Below are 20,465 nucleotides of genomic sequence, written 5' to 3' on the forward strand. Positions count from 1 at the left end.
GCTCATATTTCTGCAATTTGATTATGAATAAAAATTGCTAATGCATTTCTTCAATTAATGACCTTGGGGGGGGGGGTTGTTTTTTTTTAATAAGACCTTGTCTGGATATAGTGTTAATTTGCCTCTTGGGGTCAGCAGCACCATTGATCCTATTACTAAATCTGCTTGGATCCAAGTTGCCACCTCCTTTTACACAGAGCTCACTTCTGCCAGGAAGACTTTTGCTGGTTCCACGTACATATCACTTCATTCCAAATGCTCTTTATCCTTTATAAAAAACACTTTTACTCTAGAGCAGAAAGAGATTGTCATCAGAATGCAGTGCCATCCCAGCCTCCAGCCCAGATTCCATTGGGCAGCTGGGGAAACCCTACCCACCTACAGAACTTGAGCCAGGGGAAGAAAAAATATTTTTTTATTTTTGAGGAAAAAAACCTTAAACAGGTGTTTATAAAATTAATTTACAGTCCCCTTTCAGGCTGGTTTCAAATGAAAGCCAAACCAACACCACAATAAAATGGGGACATTAATGATTTCACAGCTGTAGCATCATTCCACTTACACAAGCGTCCCAGAAGAAAAGGTGCAGATGAGGCAATAACCATCATTACCTTACGTCTTGTTCAGTCAGAGTCTACAGCCCCCTTACTCTGCTGTTTGTGACGTTACCATCTCAATATCTGGAAGGATTGCTCCATGAGAAGAGGGATCTGATACTGGGACCTGCTGCGTGATGAAGGTCAGGCTGGGAGCAATGTTTTCAATGCTGCAAAGGTAAAGCATTGCAGATGGATCAATAATAACATGCTGCTGTTCACCCAGACATGGTGGGGAGGGAAGGGGCTAAACAGTAACCTCTAATAAGATGTAAGCTTATGCTTTCAAATCTCCATTTTCTTCCCTTATCAATCAGGCTCCTCTCTTCTCCCATCTCCTTCAGGCTCTTACCAAATCCTGTCAGCTCCTTCCTTTACAAACTCTAAAAATCCATCCTTTCCCATGCCAAGAACATCCTTGTTAACATCAAGGTTACCTCTTGCCTTGAATACAGTAGAAACTCAAAGATATGAACACCAGAGTTTCAAACTGACTAGACACCATGTGGAACTAGAAGTAAGAAATCAGGCACCAGCAGAAACAACCCCCCTATTTCCGCCCCCCCCCCAGCAACCCCCTCCCAAACCCAGCAAATACTGTATTCTGGCTGTATCGCATCTTAAAGGTAAGCACATCTGGCTGCCTGTCCCCACCACCACCCCTTACTTGCCACAAGGAGGGCAGCCACTTACAGGCAGGAGGTGAAGATGCTGAGGTTCACAGGCAGAATAGGAGCAGCTCCCCACTATCCTGTAAGCCAGGGGTGCTGTCCTTCCTCCGCAATCTTGAAAGCTCAGTCCAACCCAGGAAAGAAGTTAACTTAGCTGTTTCTGGAATGTGAGCTACTTGAGATGGTGCCCGAGCTCCTGCCTGTGTGCTGCGCTCTAGAGGAGCAGCTCAGTTTTAAAGGGCCACAGCCGGCACTGCGCACCCACTGATGCAGAAGTGCCCCAGGGTGCCTCACTCATCACCCTTGCAGCCAGGGGGCTAGAACCAGCTGCCTGTCACAACTCGCTAGGCAGCCACTTACAGCTAGGAAGTGAAGACTGAGATTCACAGGCACAGCTGTGAGCCCCCACTCCAAGCAGTCCACCCTGAAGAGCATCCCATACCATCTTGTTCAGAGTCATGAACATTTCAGAATTACGAACAACCTCCATTCCTGAGGTGTCTGCAACTCTTGAGATTTTACTGTACTACAACTGCCCATCTCACTTTTTCCAGTCTGCTGCTCTACACCAAATGCCATCTCTAAAATCCTCACTTGCATTCAAGGGAATGGGTTTAAATATTTTTAAAAGTAGACAATTTTTAAATTAAAAAGGAAATAGGTGAAGGTTTTAAACAAAATCACAGAGGAAAAATAGAAGTTTAAAAAAAAAAATTTAATTTTGTCAGATCAAGTTGAGCCTAGCATTGGATCATGTATTTGCCTTATCTGATCACTGTTGCCCTGACTTTGAGTCTTTCCTTAACCTCCATTTTAAACTCAAGCTACTCATAGAAAAAACAATCTGTTTGTACAGTGCCCAGCCCAACAAGCCTCATTTCTGAATGAAGCATCTAGGTGCTATTGCAATATAAACAATAAATGCACTGAGCTCTTTTCACTATTTTTTTTTAATCTTCCACATCCTGTGTAAGATTCTCCTCCAATCCTCCACCTGTACTCCTGCTTTCATCCCTATTCTTTTTATTATTTGAATTATAGTTGTGTTTAAAGGCCCCCCTGCTTGGGGCCCCAATGTGCTGGGGGTTTCACAAACCTAGTAAAGAGATAGTCTCTGCCCCAGAGGAGTGTACAGTCATGGCTAAATGACAACATTCAGCAGGCTGATGAAACAACTGGCTGGGGAAGGAGAAGTGTTGCTGCCTATACTCCTGCCAAGTCACCTGCTTAACTGGCTCATTTGCTGACTCCTACTCTCTTTTTTGTGCCCTCTCCCATGCCAATCCTCACATTTGGAACTCACGCCCCTCTTTATGCCAAAGAACCACCCAGTCTCCTTGCAAAGTGCTAGGGGTCTTGCCCTAAAGGAAATAAGTCAGTGCTCCTATTTGTGAATTTTATCTGGTCATTGTGTGTATGCCAATATTAGATTGTAAGCACACACTGTCCCCTGGAACTATCTCCACAACATCTGGCACACTTGCAGCATGTAGTGACAATGCACCATATACCCACGCTTATGCCATATGATAATGTAATATACCCCATGCCTTGGAGAATAACAATTCAACTAGGTGTGTGGTTGTATCAGAGCCTGCACCTACGAAAAACCAGGCTCCAGTCATAAATAGGACTGATTTCTATTTCTGCTATCCAGGCAGTGATAGCTGAACTGAGGAAGAGAGAGGAAGGATGGCCTTTGTGTGCCTAGAACATTAGAGAGATAGGGTGTCTATATTTAAATAAGACACCTGCCATGAGGTGCTTTCACCAATATAGCAGGCAGAATTGGACTAAAGTGTCGTTCAAACCAGGCAGAAGATTAAATCCAATCCCATCACACACAGACTAGGCATCTGTAACCTCCAGCCTTGCTAGCTGCTATTCGTTATATGTAGGAACAAGTTCACACACTCTAAAAAAAGCATTAACTGGTACAGATCACAGAAATCCATCTGTTTAGCAGCACAGGTCAATGAACACTTAATCTTGGGATTCCACTCTCTTTAATAGCTCTCTCCTGAATGGAGAATCTAACTCAAGGCCTTTCTACTGATACTCAAAGCTCTCTGTGCTATCTGAGTAATTGCCTCTTCCTGTGCAAACATGACCTCTCACAATAACTATGTTGTCCAAGACTAATGAAGCTGTTGACTAGTAAAGGGGAAGCTTCTGAGTGCAGAAGACAGAATGGAGCTGCTGGACCAAGAGTCTGGAACTCACAAACAGAAGAGATAGGAATGACTAGAGACTACACATTCAGAACTCAAAGCAAAATTAATCTTTTCAACTTAAATTTTCCCTCAAACATGTGTTCACATGCAGACATATCAGCACAAACAAGCAAACAAAAACCTTCAGACTAAGCAAAGTATTTCTTTCATGCTGGGAAAGATGATTATATTTCTGTTTTTAAATATGTTGGAGGTGCTTGGGTGTTGTGTTAATGGAGGCTGCAGAGTACCTAGACAGACTGCTATAAAAATATAATATCTTACCTAGTTTTTTTTGTTTCTTCAGAACTAGGAGTAACAGCAGCTGGAGCTAAAGGGACCAAAACATGTTTGCCTTTCCTGTGAGGAGGAAACAAAGGCAGGAGAAATATGGATTAAGTGTAACATGTACTAAGAGGCTTCTCTCTACGCCATACCTATCTCTCTTCCTCACTATATAAGGGAAAATGAATAGCAGCCAGAAGTGCTAGTCTGGTGCTAGGTATATTTTAATCTAGACAATGGAACTTGTGTTTTGCTGCTAAAGTTTTCCTGCTACAGTAAGGAGTAATAGAGAGAGAGAAATGCAGAGTTCAGGGATAAAGTACAGCAAGTTTCTGCTCTGCCACTCAGTTCTAACGGAGGATGGCTGTTCCAACTCTTTATTTATAGAGCCTAGATTATCCCCCCAATTTAGCCACTCTGGACATTAATTCAATTTCTAACTTCAGTGACCATGACTCAGTGATTAGCTTATCAAGTCCATTCCCCTTCTGATTCACAGGGAACAGACAGACTCCCCTAGCAGATGATATATCTACTATTAAGCTTATCTTAGTTGAAAACAGAAAATGAAGTTTAAATGACAGATTTTGGTCTTCCAATTCCAGTTTGTGAGCAAAGCATGAAAAGTGAGTAGAACATAGTGTTTTCCCTAAATGAAATACATTAATTTGGACATGACCCTACAAAACTGCTATATGTAAGATTATTAAAAGTGAACACATTTCTAATATAGCATCCAACTGTATTCCCACTAATGCTGTTTGTTGGAGCTTTTTTTGTCATGAGTTTCCCTCTCAGCTTGGACAATGATCAGTGTCACTTTTTAGTTACCATGCACACAGAGGAATGTTTTTATATATTTTAATATAGTTAGATATGTTTTTAATCTCTACTGTAAAAATGAAACAAAATGGTAAAAACTTCCATTAATGTAACACTAAGGCTCAGAATTTCAAACAAACACACTCAAAGTGTAAGAGTTACTATTCCCACCTCAACCTTTACACTCCCACATTGCACATATAGCATTTTAGATTAGTATTTGAGATCTCCTATGTATTCTTTAATACATGCAAGCATGATTTATGTTGCTTAATCTTTCAGTTTCCAGTTTGTAAATCAAGTTTTCAAAGAGACTTCTAAAGCTACTTTCACAAATTCTGCATGCAAATAGCAACATGAGCTAGTACAGTTTTAATGGCCAGTTTGTGAAAATTTCAACACATTTTTAACTTTTTTTATGATTGGACAGATTCTTTATCTTTGCCACAGACAAAGCACAGATTTCATTCTGTTTATGTGACTCTTCTGTCATTAACTGGATAAATTATCTCTTTATGTTCACTTGCTAAAGATAAGCAGGAATCACTTAAGCACTGTGAATAAAATTAATCCCATTTCATTGGTCTAGACTCTAGGACACCCCACTGTCCTCTTCACTACTACAGCTACTTTTCTTCCTCTTCAGAGGTATCCTAAACTACCCATGAAGACCTAGTAGCTCAACCTAGAGTCAGACTAAAATTAGCTAAAATTCCCTTCTCCAAATTGAGCTGGAATATCTTTCCCTCAGCCTGCACAATTACTGCTCAGGACAGGTTCAGCATTAGCTCCAGAATGGGGGAATCCAAGCAATCATCCTGGATTCCACAACAGGAAGAGCCCTGTGTCCATCTACTACCATAGAAACAGAGAATTACCATCGCTCCCGGCCATTCATTCTTGCAAAGAGTAACCTCAGAACACATTCCTTCTGCTCCCATGTCAACTGGCCAATATCCACCTTCCCTTGCTGGATATTTGTCCTGAAAAACATCAGAGAGCAGATCGATATAGTAGGAGAATAAGACCAAACAAAACTCTTACCATCCAGCATAAAATTTCCCTTTTTCTGAACAGTGGACACAGAAAGGATTTTCAATCATAGCTCTGAATTTCCTAAGTTTCACTCAGCTGGTCAATGATATATAAGCAGAAAATAATCCTGCATTGGCAGGAGATGGACTATACACCTTGATCAATCTTCCCCACCTCTTTAAATTCCACAGGTTTTAATCAAGAATAAAATATAGAGCTTTTACCTCTAAGAAAGGCCTCATGTAGTCTGCACAAAATTGGACCTAAATTCTATGGCAAAGTACCTAGATTCTGCTGCAGTCTGATGGACATTCTGGAAATTTTGTGGCCTCTTCAGATAAATTTCAAAACCGGAGGCTTTTATTGAATTAAATTTAAAAAGGTATAAAACAGTCAGTACAGTAGCTCATGTTATTGATTTTGATATTATATTACATTTATTTTATACAGTTGCCCCTTTTTCAGTTTTCATTATGCCATAGATTTTTGTATTGACAATGAAGAACTGCTTTGAGAAGATCTCAAGGGAGGTGTGCAACTGAGGCTTTTGGCCTACAGGGAGGCAAGGGAGACAAAGGTTGCAAGAAAAATACATTAAAATGATCAGCAAAGAAATAAATAAGTGTTGGCATTTAATTGTCATTTTTAGGTTTCAGTGTTAATGTTGTCCCTTCTGTTGTGTTCTGCCAGGTCTGCAGCAGCAGTCAGTCCTGAAGCTCCCTACCAGGGCCGCCCGGGGGGGGGGGGGGGCGTGGGAAATGGGGCAATTTGCCCCAGGCCCTGCTGGGGCCCCCAATGAGTATATAGTATTCTATAGTTTTGCAACTTTTTTATGGAAGGGGCCCCTGAAATTGCTTTGCCCCAGGCCCCCTGAATCCTCTGAGCGGCCCTGCTCCCTACCCTGAACAGTTGGGTCTGCAGTCTCCCCTCCAATGCTGAACTTCTTTCCTCCCCTCCCATCACAGCAGCCTCCACAGAGATTACTAATTTGGGTATTGTTACTACACAGGGATTTTTAAGACTTAGGTTTCATTCCTATGAGCCAAGGAGATAGACACTAAATCCTCTGCTGTTTAATTACATGTACCATTTCTCTGCCTCCTGCAGGTCCTTGTACACACTATTTGTGCTGTGAGCATTGCTGTTAAACGTTCTGATTTTGGGGTACTCTTCCTTCCCTGCAAATGCCTCCATCATTTTCTTCTGATAGGCAGCTTGGGCCACCTGCTTGTAGCACTTCCTGCTGGACACAATCTCACGCTTCACCTGGTCCAGAGCTTCTAAGAAGAAACTCTCTACCTCACTCCTCTCATCCAGGATGTTCTTGGCCAGTTTCTTCACTCGATTCATCTCCCGATCCTTCATCTCCAGCAGCTGCTGCAGCTTGTTGATCTCTACCATGCCTGCCTGGTTTTGAACTAAAGCGTGATGCCGTGTCTTCTGAATTTCTGTTTCAAATTCTTGGGTCATATGACCTAGTGCCATCTCCAGTCTCTCCACCTTGTGCTGCAGTGCTTGGATCTGTGCTTTTTGCAGAGTGACTTGCCGGACCTTTTCCTGAACCAAACTCTCATTGGTTTCCTAAAGGACAAGAGAAAATGATTTGGACTCTTATCTTGGTCACCTTGAACCTCAGAACTCGTTCAACAATAATAGCACATGGGTTACATCAGACTGATAGATACTCCAGCACTTCCATGCTGGAGTGCGAGTAGTAATCTGGGTCAGGGCTCTGCCTGCAAGAGAAGCAAGCTGAAGAGTGTCTGATCTGCGCACTCCCCATTGCACACACTGAACTCCTCTTAGAGGGGCACTATAGGAAATGTTTTCTATTTTCTCCTCCACAATTAAAAGAACAGAATAAGAGCCTCATGTCTCTTAAGATAGCTCCAAAATCCAGTAAATTGTGGATGAGTCTGACTTGGAAAGGCGCTACTCCCAATGAACTTGCATCTGTATCCAAAATTTGGATTTCAAGGGCCCCTTCCTAGGGAAGAATGAAATAGAATTAGAAATCAGAGCAGGAACCTTCTCCTGCAGAAGAAAAGCTTTGTCCTCTTCTAGCTGCTTCTTGATTTTTTTTAGCTCCTCTGTCTCCTTCAGGTGATAAGCAAGAGCCTCCTGAAGACGAACGTTCTCCTTAAACACTGCTCTCCCAGTGCTGTCTAACTGCCTGGAGAAGGTGAAACAAAAACACAAGAGGTGACATCGCAGCCTTTTGGGTCTTCCTATATTAAAATCAATACCCTAATTTCAGAGAGAGAGAATTTGTTTATAGGACTGTCACTGAGACAGCTTTGCTTCCAGCACCAGGGCTGGACCAGAAGATGGGGGATCATGGAAGTGTCACTGAGACATCATTGCCTCAGTATCTGGACTGGAGCCGAAATTAGTCTGATGGTAGAGGTGTCCGGATGGTGATGGTGCCTGCATTTAAAGTGTGAAAGTAATATAGATGCAGCCAAAGGCCCTTACCCATTTTCCCACAAAGAGAAAATGTGTATAGTAGTGTTGGCTGCCTGGCAGTTATTTGTAAGACCAAGAGTTACAGTGGCTTTCTGACTCCTCATTGTAACTGGGGAACAGATAACGCAAATGGCTTACACAATGGCCTCATGGTGGGCTCTCTCTGCCAGCATTACTATCTTCTTCTCAGCCTCTCTTTCTAGTAGTTGCTGAAGGGGAGAAAAGGCTGTTTAAATACAGACTGAGACTATGTGGTACTAAAGATAAAATTAGACTCAAAGCATTTTTCTAAAATCACATACATGGGATTAAACTGGCCACTGATACAACCCTGTATCCTAGAGGAAGAGAGGGAGTGAGCAGTGATATGCCCCCCTTGGGGACACTGAAACAACTTCCCTTTGGGAGTGGGGACGGAGCAATTATATGGCCCGTCAGGGATCTTGATGCTCCTGTGACTTTCCCTGGAAAGCTGCACCCAATTGCCACATCATCTTCTTGTATTTGTTTTTTACACACACACACACACACACAAAATTGTAAAATGTTCATCAAATAACCAAAGCAACTCAAACCTGGGTCAATAGGGAAAGTCACATTGTTCTAATATGAGATTCCTAAATCCTTCGTAAGGCACTGTACCTTTTCTTCAATGAACCTGTTCTCCAGCCTTCCAAGAGTCTCCTGATGTTCCCTGTTTGAGATTCTCATATTCTCTTTTATCTATGATTTAAAAAAAAAAATCACTCTAACAATGGTGCTGTATTTCAGCCTTTTAGATAAAAGTGTAGATGAAACTGTCTGGAGAGGCATCTCCCAGTTTTTGTCTTGTACTTATCAGGCCTTCATCAGCTCCTTGCATAATCTCTGACTCTTCTCTACCTCTCTTTAGTCATGTTACACTTTCCTTCTCTTTCATAATTTACCAGCTCCCTTGTTTTTAAATCATTGTCAAGCGTCATTAGCATACTTTCCACTAGTCTGTTAATAAATATACAGAACACGGCATAGGCCCTTGTAAAACTCTCCCCAGTCTCACACAGCTAGTTACATTCTTTCTACTCATTCAGTCATCTGTGCTATCCAAAACCCGGTACCCCAATTTCTTTGAGAAAATTCTGCAGAAAGGTGTATTTCATACCTTACGCCTAAAAAATTATTTATTATTTGTATTGTGGCACCAAATCATGGATCAGGGCTCCATTATGCGAGGCACTATACAGACACATAGCAAATGATAGTCTCTGCCCTAAATAGTTTACAATCTAAGTGACTTACTTGTGTCAAGAGATAAGGCAGTCACTGCATTCCATCTGCCTATTGAACTGAGTATTGAGAAATCATGTTATATCATTTATAAACCCTATGGTACTTATAGCCCAAATACTAGGTCTTCTGTACATATTCTTAAAGGAGCCATAAGCCCCTCTGGTATATAAATTGACTCGATCCCAGGCCCTGCAATCCTGGCCTAGTGCAGAAGGGTATAAGTCAAATGTTAGCAATCCAAACTCACCTCTGTAAACAGCTTTGAGATCTATGGATAACAATCACTACAAGTACTAGATACTTTATTACAGGGCTTGGATTTGGCCCTATATTTTTCTCAAGACATTTGCAGATTGAACGTTTGTTGTATTTGTCCTCAGTATTAAGGCTAGAATAGACCTTTTAGTAGCAATCTGTCCATTTTTTGTGCTGGAAGCAGAAGCAATTGAAGAAGCCACCACCTGGCTGAAGTTGGAAATTATTCCTGTACTAACCAGCCAAGTTCAAAAAACATACTGATTCTTTTTAGGTCAAATAATGCTGACTTTAAATGGTCTCCCCCAAACTATATGCTAGTTCAGGAATATATAAGTCTGACCAATATAGTGCTTTCTACACTCACAGCCCTGGTTTTAGTAAACAGTCTAATAAATCAGCCAGGTGCATCTGATATTCTTTCCATATCAGTCAGTCACCATGCCATAAAGGTGGCAGTATGACTTCTCATATAAATCATTGCAGACAAAGTCCTGTAGAGCATGTAGTTAGTACCAGTACAGGTTACCATGTCGAATTAACAGTTTTAAATTAGATTGTGTTAGTATTGCTTTCAGGCCATTAAAACATCCAAAATTAACACTTATCACAAACTTACATCTTCCAGTTCCTTCTCCATATGTGCTTTCTTCTTGCGAAATTCTTTTATTGTTTTCAGTTCCAACTGAATTAAGCCAATTTCTCTGGCTTTTTTGCTGAATTTCTCCTCCAGATCCTTCAACTGCGCAGAATAATGTTCTGCCTGCAAATCAGAAATTCTAATCAAGAAGGGAACAAGTCACAACCATTCAACAATATCACTGCAGGAAATGGACAGCCAATGCAAATTAATAACTTTGATGTGCAGAATTTTAAAAAGTCACTAAATTAATTAGACTTATCACTAGAAGGAAAGGCAACAAGTTGGATAGAATCAAACAACCAGCAAAAGAGGAGGTCTAGAAAGCTCTAAACATAATATTTCTATCTTTTAATAATATGTCAATTCCCAGTCTGTTCTGGTCCTTGTTATTTTTAGGGATGGATGGGCAAGAGGTCCTTGAAGAGCCTACTTCATGCAATTTATTGCTTAAGGGTGGGGAATAGCAGACTTCTGTAGTCTGCAAATTAGACATGTTTCTGTTGTATCTCTGCCCGCACCTTATCTATAGGTATTATTACTGGTATCTGAGATAGCAAACCACACTCACAGCTAGAAAGGCCTTGTATAGTCCCACCCCACTTCTCTTTTGCAGGTTTTTTCCTCATGCCAGGGGTTTACCTCAAAACCTTTACTACATCTCAACTCTTTCTAACTTGCTCATCTTACTATAACCAAAACTACTGCTCAGCCTGCTGTGAAGGCTTCGTTCTGAGGGAAAAGAGAAAAGTTCACTCACCACTTTCTCATTCTCTTCTTGGGCCTGCTGCTTCAAATCTGCCAGCTGTTGCTTCAGTTTTGCAATCTGCACAAGATGAAAATAGAGGAGCCATCATCATAGGGAAAACTCTGCCCCATTTGTTTAACCCTCCTCAAGCCTCTTTATGGGATCACATCAAGAAAGCTACAGCAACACAGAAAAGGCCTCTCATTTATAGGATTTAAGTGGGGACTGGAGGGGAGGCTGTGTACGCTGACCCTACACTGATTCTGTGTTGGCAGAATTCCTCATAGGCCACTGCAGCCCTCATTATGCCACTAGAGCAGCATATGGGGCCACAATGGGACCCCAGAATTGGTCCCCCACTTCTTGTACTGTATGTTTGGAGTTGAGGCTCTTAGACCTGCCCACTCTCTTTTACTGAAGAAACCCTTATAAATGTCAACAGGGAAGCAGAAAAAACCCAATCACTGTGGCTGATATTGGAGAAACTCAGAACAAAGTTACACAGATGTTGTAAAAACACTCCTGGCCTCAGGAGCAAATGTGCATCTAGCTTTGACTTCACATATTTAAAATACGGCCTGCAGGTGTCAGAAGAGGCTGACTATTGCTGGTCCTGCCAAAGGTGGTCTAATGCAGGGAAGATAACTCATTAACACTGTACAACTGCTTTAATATTTGGGCAATTCTGGATCCAGTTACACTTTCACTAGGAAACTTGTCCATATTTCCAAACTAGAAAACTGCAGCTTCCTCCAGTGAAAATGTTCCAATGAAAACAGCAAAGATGCACATCATCCATGCCAAGCATCCTGTTTTGGATGTGCTCAGCTCATCCTGTCTGCCTACAGCATCCACCGAAAGCATAGTGCAACTGGCAGATTGTTGCACCTTTCCCACAATGCTCATCAGAGCTGCCTGGAGCATGTGCAGAATATCTGTGGTATATAGAAGATGATACTACCTGTGAGCTATTTTTGATTTGTTCTATCAGCTACTTCAAAAGGCTCTTATGCTGCATGTGCACCATGAGCAGCAGGTCCTATGGTCACCTCACATTTGCTGGTGACATTGTGGACAGTCTGCATCTCCCTCTAAACCTGCTGTCAAGACATCCATGGGCCTGCAGGTTGCGACCCCGCCACCTTTGGTGTGGATGCTCAGAGGGGTGCAGGGAGTGGTGGACAGGTTTCTTGGTTCTCTGCACATACCTGCTCTTCTTTCTCCACATCCTGCTTCTTGAGAAAGCTGATCACCTCGACTGTGTCCTTCTCCAGACGGTGCTGCTGCCATGTCAGCTCCTCGTTGTTCCTGGCCAGCACACGGGCAGCCTCACGATACTCGGACCGGGAGATCTCGGTCACCTCTAGCCGGGCTTCCCATAGCGCTGCATTGGCCTTGGCCCGCTCAGCCTCAGACTCCTTATCCACCTTCGACTCAGCCTTGGCCCCCTTCTTTGCCCTGTGAGGAAAAGCTGAGGCACGTGGGTACGAGGCCCCTGGAACTCCCACCCCGCTGGGACCCCACGGCCAAGGACTCCCTCTGCCCTCCCCTCCCGCATTGCCTGGTTACCTGCCCCATCATCTCCCTACTCCCCCACCCCTCCCCCTCTCACCTCCCCTCTCCCTTCTCCCGTTACCCTGGTTACCTGCCCCCTCATCTCTCCACTTCCCTCGCTCGCCAGTTACCTCCCCCGCTTCGCGCCTTTCCCCTTCCGCATCTTGGCCCCGGCGGGAAGTTGCGGGCGTCGATTCCCAGCACGGATCCGTCTCTACGGAATCTTTGTGACAGGAGCTCGCGGCGACCTGTTGCTATGGAGACTAGAAGGCGGGGACTAGTGACGAGATAAGTATGCGACCGTGATGTCAAGTGCGCTGATGTGACACGCGGCACCGGCGGGATGTGGGGTCCCGAGCGCACCGGCGAGGCGGTGAGTGCAGACCCCGGGAGCGCGCGGGGAGAGTGACACCCTGCGCGGACCCCGATCCAGCCTGGTTCCCACACAGAGACCCCGGCTCCCCTCGCCCTCCGCAGAGACCCAGCCCGGCTCTCCCCCCTTCCCGAGACCCTCGCTCCCCATAGATCCCGCCAGTGCTCGCTTCCCTCACCCTTCCACTGCACCCACACCCTGCGCCATCCAGACACCCTCTGCTCGCCCGGTACCCATTGCCTCCTTCTGTCAGATCTTCTCCTGCCCCGCCCCCCATCCGCTCCATCCTTGACCTCCACAGCTCGCTTGGTTTTTCCCCATACCCCCTCCTCTCATACCCCCTGTCTACCCGATGGAGTCGCATCTGCTTCCTTCTTTTAAAACTTCTGCTCCCCATACTCGTCCTCTGTCCCTGCACCACTATGGAAATCTTGTGCTCTCCATATACTTACTCTTGCTCCCAACACACAGATCCCCTCATTTGCCCAGATTCTTGCCCTGCCCGCAAAGATCTGTTCCCCCCCCTATCACCATAAATTCCTTGTTGCCTACACAGATCACTGTTATCTTCCCTCCCCCCAAAAACCCATCTTCATACCTTCATCCACCTCAGCCCTCCACACAGTTACCTATCCCCCTGCTGCTTCTTGCTCTTCCCCACCAATCCCCATACTCTCTGTGCCCATATTTGCCTCTGGTATCATCCAAGGTTGTGGAAAAAATAGTGTTTTTTTCCCCCAATTTCTTTATTGTTTTGAAATATTTACAGGAACATAATGCATGTTTGAAAGCTTTTTGACACTGGAAATGTTTTGCTCTAAGGTCAATCTGTGAATGAAAGCTAACTATTTGAAAAAGTTAAAAGAGAAATTATGAGCATGTCAGTGTTCTTCTTAGGTCTATTAGGAAACGGCGAGTTATAGAATAGCCTAGGGCAGGGATCGGCAACCTTTCAGAAGTGGTGTGCCGAGTCTTCAGTTATTCACTCTAATTTAAAGTTTCGTGTGCCAGTAATACATTTTAACATTTTTAGAAGGTCTCCTTATATAAGTCTATAATATATAACTAAACTATTGTTGGATGTAAAGTAAATAAGGTTTTTAAAATGTTTAAGACGTTTCATATTAAATTAAAATGCAGAGTCCTCCGGACCGGTGGCCAGGACCCGGGCAGTGTGAGTGCCACTGAAAATCAGCTCATGTGCCGCCTTTGGCACATGTGCCATAGGTTGCCTACCCCTGGCCAAGGGAAAGAGGAATGGGTGGAATGCCCACTCCACTTCTAAAATGACCTTAGCATCCATAACCTCTTCGTATCTTGCACTGTCCAGCTCCTGGTTCTCACAGAGACCTGGATCCCTTTGACACTGCTTCTGCAGCTGCCCCATTTAACCGAGGACTCTCCTTTTCTTACACTGATTTCCCAGGATCAGAATATGTTGGGCTTCTTTCTGATTGCTATTTCCAACCCCTATATCTTCCCTCTTCTCACTCTTTCTCTTCCTTTGAATAACACTGCATCTGACTCTCCTGTCCCTCTTCATGTTGCTATCATCTACTCTCCACCCCTCTGTCCCATTGCGAGGTCTGCCCTGCCAACCCCCGACCCTGGCTCACCCCCTAAGTCTGTTTCCTCTGATCCAGCTCTCACGCTGCAGAGCATCTCTGGTAGAAATCCCATGACCAGACTGACTTCTTCCATTAGAAATTCCTTCTGTCTTCTTTCAATTCTGCCATCTTCCCAGTTAACAACCCTACTTCTCCAACTTAACTAAATTTCGTGCGTAGAATCTGAGCTGCCTTTTAGCTCTTTGACTCTCTCTGCAAACCGTCCACTTCTCTCCATTCTGGCTTCCTCTATCATTCAACTGAAACTGTTCTCATCAAAATCTCTAATAACCTCTTCTTATTCAGATCTCAGAACCAGTACTCCATCCTCATTGATTTGTCAGCCACCTTTGATACAGTTGACCATGCTGCCCTTCTTTAAGTCTTGTCCTCCCTTGGTTTCTGGGACTCTGTCCTCTCCTGGTTCTCCCACCTCTCTAATCACTCCTTCAGTGTTTCCTTCAGAGCATCCTCCTCATCCACCCGTCACCTTTCTGTGACAGTTGCACAGCACTGTCCTTGGTCCCTTCTCTTCTTCCTCTGCACCTTATCTCTGGATAATCTCATCTGCAAACAGAGATTCAACTACCATCTCTATGCAGGTGGCTCACAGATCTGCCTCTCTACTCCAGACCTGTATCCCTCTGTTCAAACTAAAATATTAGCCTGTCTCTCTGATCTCTTCTCATGGATGTCTGTTAGCTCAAGCTCAGCATGGCTAAAATAATGGACCTTATTATTTGCAGTAATAAAGTTCATTATTACTTTTCCGTGATTTTCTGCTGTCTGCCAGGGGCTGAGAGCGGGGGCTCCCACTGTCGGCCGTCCGGGACTGAGAGCGGGGGCTCCCACTGTCAGCTGCCTGGGGCTGAAAGCCAGGGCACGGGGCTGAGAGCGGGGGCTCCCGTTGTCCGGGGCTGAGATCCGAGACCTGGGGCTGACAGCGGGGGCTCCCGCTCTGAGCCCCAGGGCAGCTGGGGCTCCCACTGTCAGTGCTATGCACAGCGGGGCTCCCGCTGTCAAATTGCGGTGGAAGCCTAATATTGCAGAATCAGCAATTTCTGCAATATCGCCAGTTAAGTGGGGCCTTATGCACCATCCTTTTCTCTAGCCTTGACAAATGCATTCTTACTCCATTCATATCCATTCAGAATGTTGCTGCAAAGATGGTTCTTCTAGCACGTCACTTTGACCATGCTACCCCTTTCTTTGCATCCCTCCACTGTTCCCTCCTTCTCTGTCACATCAAGCAAAAGCTACTTGTCTTAATTTCAAGGCTTTTCTTGGCCTATCCCCATCTTACCTGTCATTTCTTGTTCTGTATCAAAAGGTCAACTCCCATGATGCCAGCCTCCATCACCCATTTGTTAAATATTCAAACAAGCACCGTCATACTTTCTTCCATGTTGCCCCATGCTTGGGAGAAACTCCCCATAAACCTCTGCAAATATATTTAATTGTTCTCCTTCAAATCCGTCCTTAAAACCTCCTTTGCCATTATGCCTATAAAACACTTGACAGCGGTCTTTGTATGCTGTGTTTGTACAGTGCCTAGGACAATGGGGTCCTGATCCAAGATTAGGGCTCCTAGACACTATGGTAATACAAATAATAAAGATAGAAGAGTGTGGGTGGAAAAAACTGCTATTGGTTATTAAAAATGGGAGTAAGTGGAGCTCTAAACTGTCTGAGGAGGCTTAGTTTGCCAGAATCTAGAACTTTCTAGGTTCTGTCAAACAAAAGTAGAGCTGGCTAGTTCATCTGATTTTTTTTCAGTCTTTAGATTACAGTGTTGAATTCACTAGATGTTTGTCATTCTGACTAGATGTGGTCAATATTGCAGACAGATGACAAGTGTCTATTCATTACCAAATATCAGTATATGAATTTCTTATCAACATACCTAAAGTTGAAGTGGTAGAAAGCAAGTTATTGATTTTACTGAAATGATTAAATTCTTATAAGGTAAAAAGTAAATGTTATTAAAAAAGTTGTAAATAACAATATACAAAGAATTCTTGCTCATGTGAGAAAATGGTTTTTTTCAAGACTAAATACATCATTGAATGAAACTTTGTCTATAGGAGTCAGCAGGAGAGTAGAATATTGAGGTTGCTGAGCCTGCAATCAGGGCCGGCTCCAGGGGTTTTGCTGCCCCAAGCAGCAAAAGAGGGAAAAAAAAAAAAAAGCCGCAATCACGATCTGCGGCAATCAGTGGGAGGTCCTTCGCTCCGAGCAGGAGCAAGGGACCCTCCGCCAAATTGCCGCCGAATACCTGGACATGCCGCCCCTCTCCAGAGTGGCCGCCCCAAGCACCTGCTTGCTAAGCTGGTGCCTGGAGCCGGCCCTGCCTGCAATTGAGATACTTTTGGTGCCATCATCATTTGAAATGTAGCTGCAATTTATTAATAGTATTGTAGTAGCAATGTGTCCCTATTCTGTGCATTCCAGCAGTACTTTAATATCAACTCCTTTGAGAGGCAGTCGGTTTTTCTTTGACATCCTAAAAATGGCAAACATCAGTTGGTGATTGTGCCGTAAAAACAACTGAGTCTCAGTTTCAAGCCTTCTTGTATGTTACCATCACCTTTAATGTAGCGGAAAATGAACAATTTAAAGAGTGTAACATAATATGAACAATTTAAAGAAGTGATTGAAGCACGTCTCATTGAATATTCTGGAACAGACAGGTCTTCTATTAGATATTACAAGTGCAGGGGGAGAGGAAATGTAAAGGAAGGGCTAAAAGAATGAACAGATATTATGGAAGGTGATTGATCAGACATGAAAATGATATAATAAAAGTAACAAACAACCATACAGGGAAAAATGTTCCTGCTTAATGCTATTGATTCTACATCTGAAAAAAACCCACAGAATATTGTATTCAAGTTGCTGAAGATGACTTATTTTTCACAGTATTCTATTGGATGGCAACGACATTTTTGTCATTTGTTCTCACAGTAAATATGATTGTACTAAGAACTCATCCTTTCATCCTAAATTTTTGACGCATGGTTGTTCAACACTTTGTTTACCACTTGGTGAGAAAGAAATAATGCTGAGCACTAAGGCACATTATGGAAGTCCAAAAAGTCTGCAGCCATTGTCACCATAATGGTTGGTTGATTGAAAAAGGAGGATTGATGTTGCAGCTTCCCAGTGGCACTCGTGGAACACTTAGGAAGATTCTGTCTATATTTTCATCCAATTACCATAGATATGCTGATATTTGTACTCAGTACAAGGAAGACTGAGCAAAACAAAGCATGCATTTTACACAACAAGGAACTCTGTAAGGAGGCATTAAATTTATAAAAACAAATGAAGATTCTGTTGGGACAGAAATCAATAGATTGTAGGCAGATGAGGCTGCTGTTGCAATCTTGATCTAATTAATTGAAATCCCAATAGGACAAAATAAATAAATAAAATTGAGCCCTGGTACAGGAAGAAGAGGCTGAAACATGGCTGCTAGAACATAATTGTGAGTTTGTTCCTTTTCTTCTAGCATTTAAAATTAAAGATCCAGAATTGTACCCTAAATCTACATTTGCAAAGAAAGTTGTCACTTTATTCCATCCGAATGCTGCAAAATTCTGGCAGTAAAATCACAGAAGAAGGAACTGTTGAATTCAGAATCAATAATTTTAAAAAGACCTGCACTTCTGTGTGACCAGCTCAGCATCCAGAGAGCACTTCTTTCCTACATTTTCATGATTCTGGTTTAAACTTCATCATGAGTTATGTGCTGAAAAAGTAAATACATGGGTAAAAGTGTATTTCTATCTAAAGTCATATACATGAAATCTCTAGGAATAAGAGTTAGGACTCTGAGAACTTGATTTTGCTTACAGAACTGCAAGCATTTCATTTTGGACAATGTGGGGCTTCTAGGAGTGCTGAAACAATTCTTATAGTGTGGGTACTGCTGATGGAAACTATGTATTTGGTGTTTGTTATTACGGTAGAACCTCAGAGTTACAAACACCTCTGAAATGGAGGTTGTTCGTAACTCTGAAATGTTCATAACTGAACAAAATGTTATAGTTCTTTTGTAAACTTTCGAAAGAACATTGACTTAATACAGAAGAAAAATGCTGCTTTTAATCATCTTAATTTAAATGAAACAATCACAGAAACAGTTTTCTTACCTTGTCAAATCTTTTTTTTTAAACTTTCCCTTTTTTTAGTAGTTTACATTTAACACTGTACTATACTGTATTTGCTTGCTTTATTTTTTATTTTATTTTTTTTGCCTCCGCTGCTGCCTGATTGCGTATTTCCGGTTCCAAATGGGGGGTGTGGTTGACCAATCAGTTCGTAACTCTGATGTTTGTAACTCTGAGGTTCTACTGTACTACTTCAAGCCAAGGGGTGTGGCAGCACCCCCAACACCCCTAGTTTCAGCACCACTGATGGCTTCTCATGTTGGAGAAATAAGCGTACAAAGTGAATCAGCTTCTGCCTTTTGTTTCCTAATTTATTTATTTTTGGTGTGTGTGTGTGGGAGGGGGTGTTTCTGCTTTATCTGAGATGTTTCTGTAGCACTTATTATCCCTTCTCTCCTCCCCACTATCGAATTTGGACCTTGGACTTAGGATGGAGGGCCACTCCCCAATGTCCTTAGAATGTTAGAGCTCTCATCACAACAGTCTGGGATCCCACATGCTCCTCTGCATGGAATACATGGAGATATGAATGAGACTTCCTTACCCTGGGATACTGTGATGGGGTGTATAAGCCCCACATTGGGGAATCAAGAGTTAAAGAGCAGTTCTGGGCCCAGAGGGCCCCACCCAGCCACAGCTGCGCAGCCCAGCTCAGTCTAGGCAGAAGGAGGAAGGGAGCAGTCCTACGCTGTTGGCCCCTGCGGGGAAGACTCAGGAGCTCCACGTTGTCAGAAGCAACCCCCGTTGCCGAGTCACCAGAGGCCCCCATGGAGACCAGGAACAACAGGCTGCGATTGAAGGAAAAGAGCCTCTGCATCACTATGAGGCAGAACGCCTCTTGGGAGTCCATAAATACAGCTTGTGGTGGCTTTGGAGGAGCAGAGGCTGTGGTAGGAAGTGACCTATGGAGCAGGCTTGGTAGTGTCATTCCCCAGGCTGCGTATCCGACCTGCCAGTCACAGGGCCCTCGGTTTTAACCTGCTCAAGCAGGGAGGGCCCAAGTTCCCCTACAACCCCACAGACAATACCATCTCTCCCCTCTCACCCAACAGATACTGCTGAGGTTTCCATGTGACAAAGCTGAAATAAAGTTCTGCTTTGCAAGCTCTGTTGCCCTGGGACTTCCTGTTCCATCTTGACTCTGGGGCAACCTTGTTCCTCCCTCCACTGTTCTGGCTCTTCAGCATCTAAGTATACAGCTGAACTCATTTTCCTCAGTGCTTTCACCTTGGTTGTACTTTAAATTTTCTTTCATTTTAATATATAAATCTGCCCTATGCCAATCTTACTGCAGGGGTTTGTGGCTGGTTGTGGTTGTTTCCAGCTTGTATAATGACAGGCTCAGTTTTGGCAGAGCTAATGCTGTTGAAATGAACTTTCTGTCAGTTTTGTTAAATGTTTTACTAATGTATTGATCTCAGTTGAATATTTAAGCTGTCTGAAACCTGAACCTTGTACTTGTCTGGCTTAACTAAAGACCTATGCATGCTTGTTAGCACTAGATCAATGATAAACCCAAACTCATAAAGAACAGCTAGTGTGCAATTTCATGTGCCTCCCTGGTCGAATAGCTTGTGTGATAAATAGTCGAGTCATGTTAGCTGAAGGTAAAGGTGAAGAAGAGGTGAGTGCAGGCTCATTCTTCGCTGTCACAGCTTCCCAGCTGTTGTAAAGCTGCCTGTCAGGAAGGAGCAGTTGCCTAAGTCTTGCCTCAGGACTCGCAGCCTCAGGTGCGTGGCTAACATACTTTGTGTTTCAT

General features: G+C 43.4%; 2 protein-coding genes across 7 annotated transcripts in view; one reads left to right on the forward strand and one right to left on the reverse strand.

The window, feature by feature from the left end:
* Nucleotides 1-399: 399 nt before the first annotated feature.
* Nucleotides 400-12,829, reverse strand: BBOF1 (basal body orientation factor 1). Of its 2 annotated transcripts, XM_039533800.1 has the most exons (11): nucleotides 12,686-12,827; nucleotides 12,209-12,458; nucleotides 11,013-11,078; nucleotides 10,232-10,375; nucleotides 8,731-8,811; nucleotides 8,227-8,297; nucleotides 7,651-7,795; nucleotides 6,710-7,203; nucleotides 5,466-5,570; nucleotides 3,766-3,840; nucleotides 400-766 (listed from the first exon to the last, which is right to left on the reverse strand). In XM_039533800.1, exons 1-11 carry the CDS (start codon nucleotides 12,715-12,717, stop codon nucleotides 646-648), a joined length of 1,584 nt encoding a protein of 527 aa, XP_039389734.1. In that variant the 5' UTR covers nucleotides 12,718-12,827; the 3' UTR covers nucleotides 400-645. The 2 variants fall into 2 exon arrangements, 1 of the variants encoding a protein (XP_039389734.1); XR_005597464.1 differs by lacking the exons at nucleotides 400-766; nucleotides 3,766-3,840 and adding an exon at nucleotides 5,907-5,979 and having other exon boundaries at nucleotides 5,543-5,570; nucleotides 12,686-12,829.
* An 8-nt stretch (nucleotides 12,830-12,837) lies between these two features.
* ENTPD5 (ectonucleoside triphosphate diphosphohydrolase 5 (inactive)) overlaps nucleotides 12,838-20,465 on the forward strand; it is a 37,732-nt gene continuing 30,104 nt past the window's right edge. For 2 of the 5 annotated variants that reach the window (XM_039533809.1, XM_039533814.1), the window contains exon 1: nucleotides 12,838-12,927. The gene's annotated coding sequence lies outside the window, so the exon portion shown is untranslated. Of the gene's footprint in view, nucleotides 12,928-20,020; nucleotides 20,437-20,465 lie in introns of those variants that run through there. The other 3 variants (XM_039533811.1, XM_039533813.1, XM_039533810.1) reach the window with 3 other exon arrangements.

The sequence above is a fragment of the Mauremys reevesii genome, linkage group 4 (assembly GCF_016161935.1).
Source record: "Mauremys reevesii isolate NIE-2019 linkage group 4, ASM1616193v1, whole genome shotgun sequence".
Lineage (NCBI taxonomy): Eukaryota > Metazoa > Chordata > Testudines > Geoemydidae > Mauremys > Mauremys reevesii.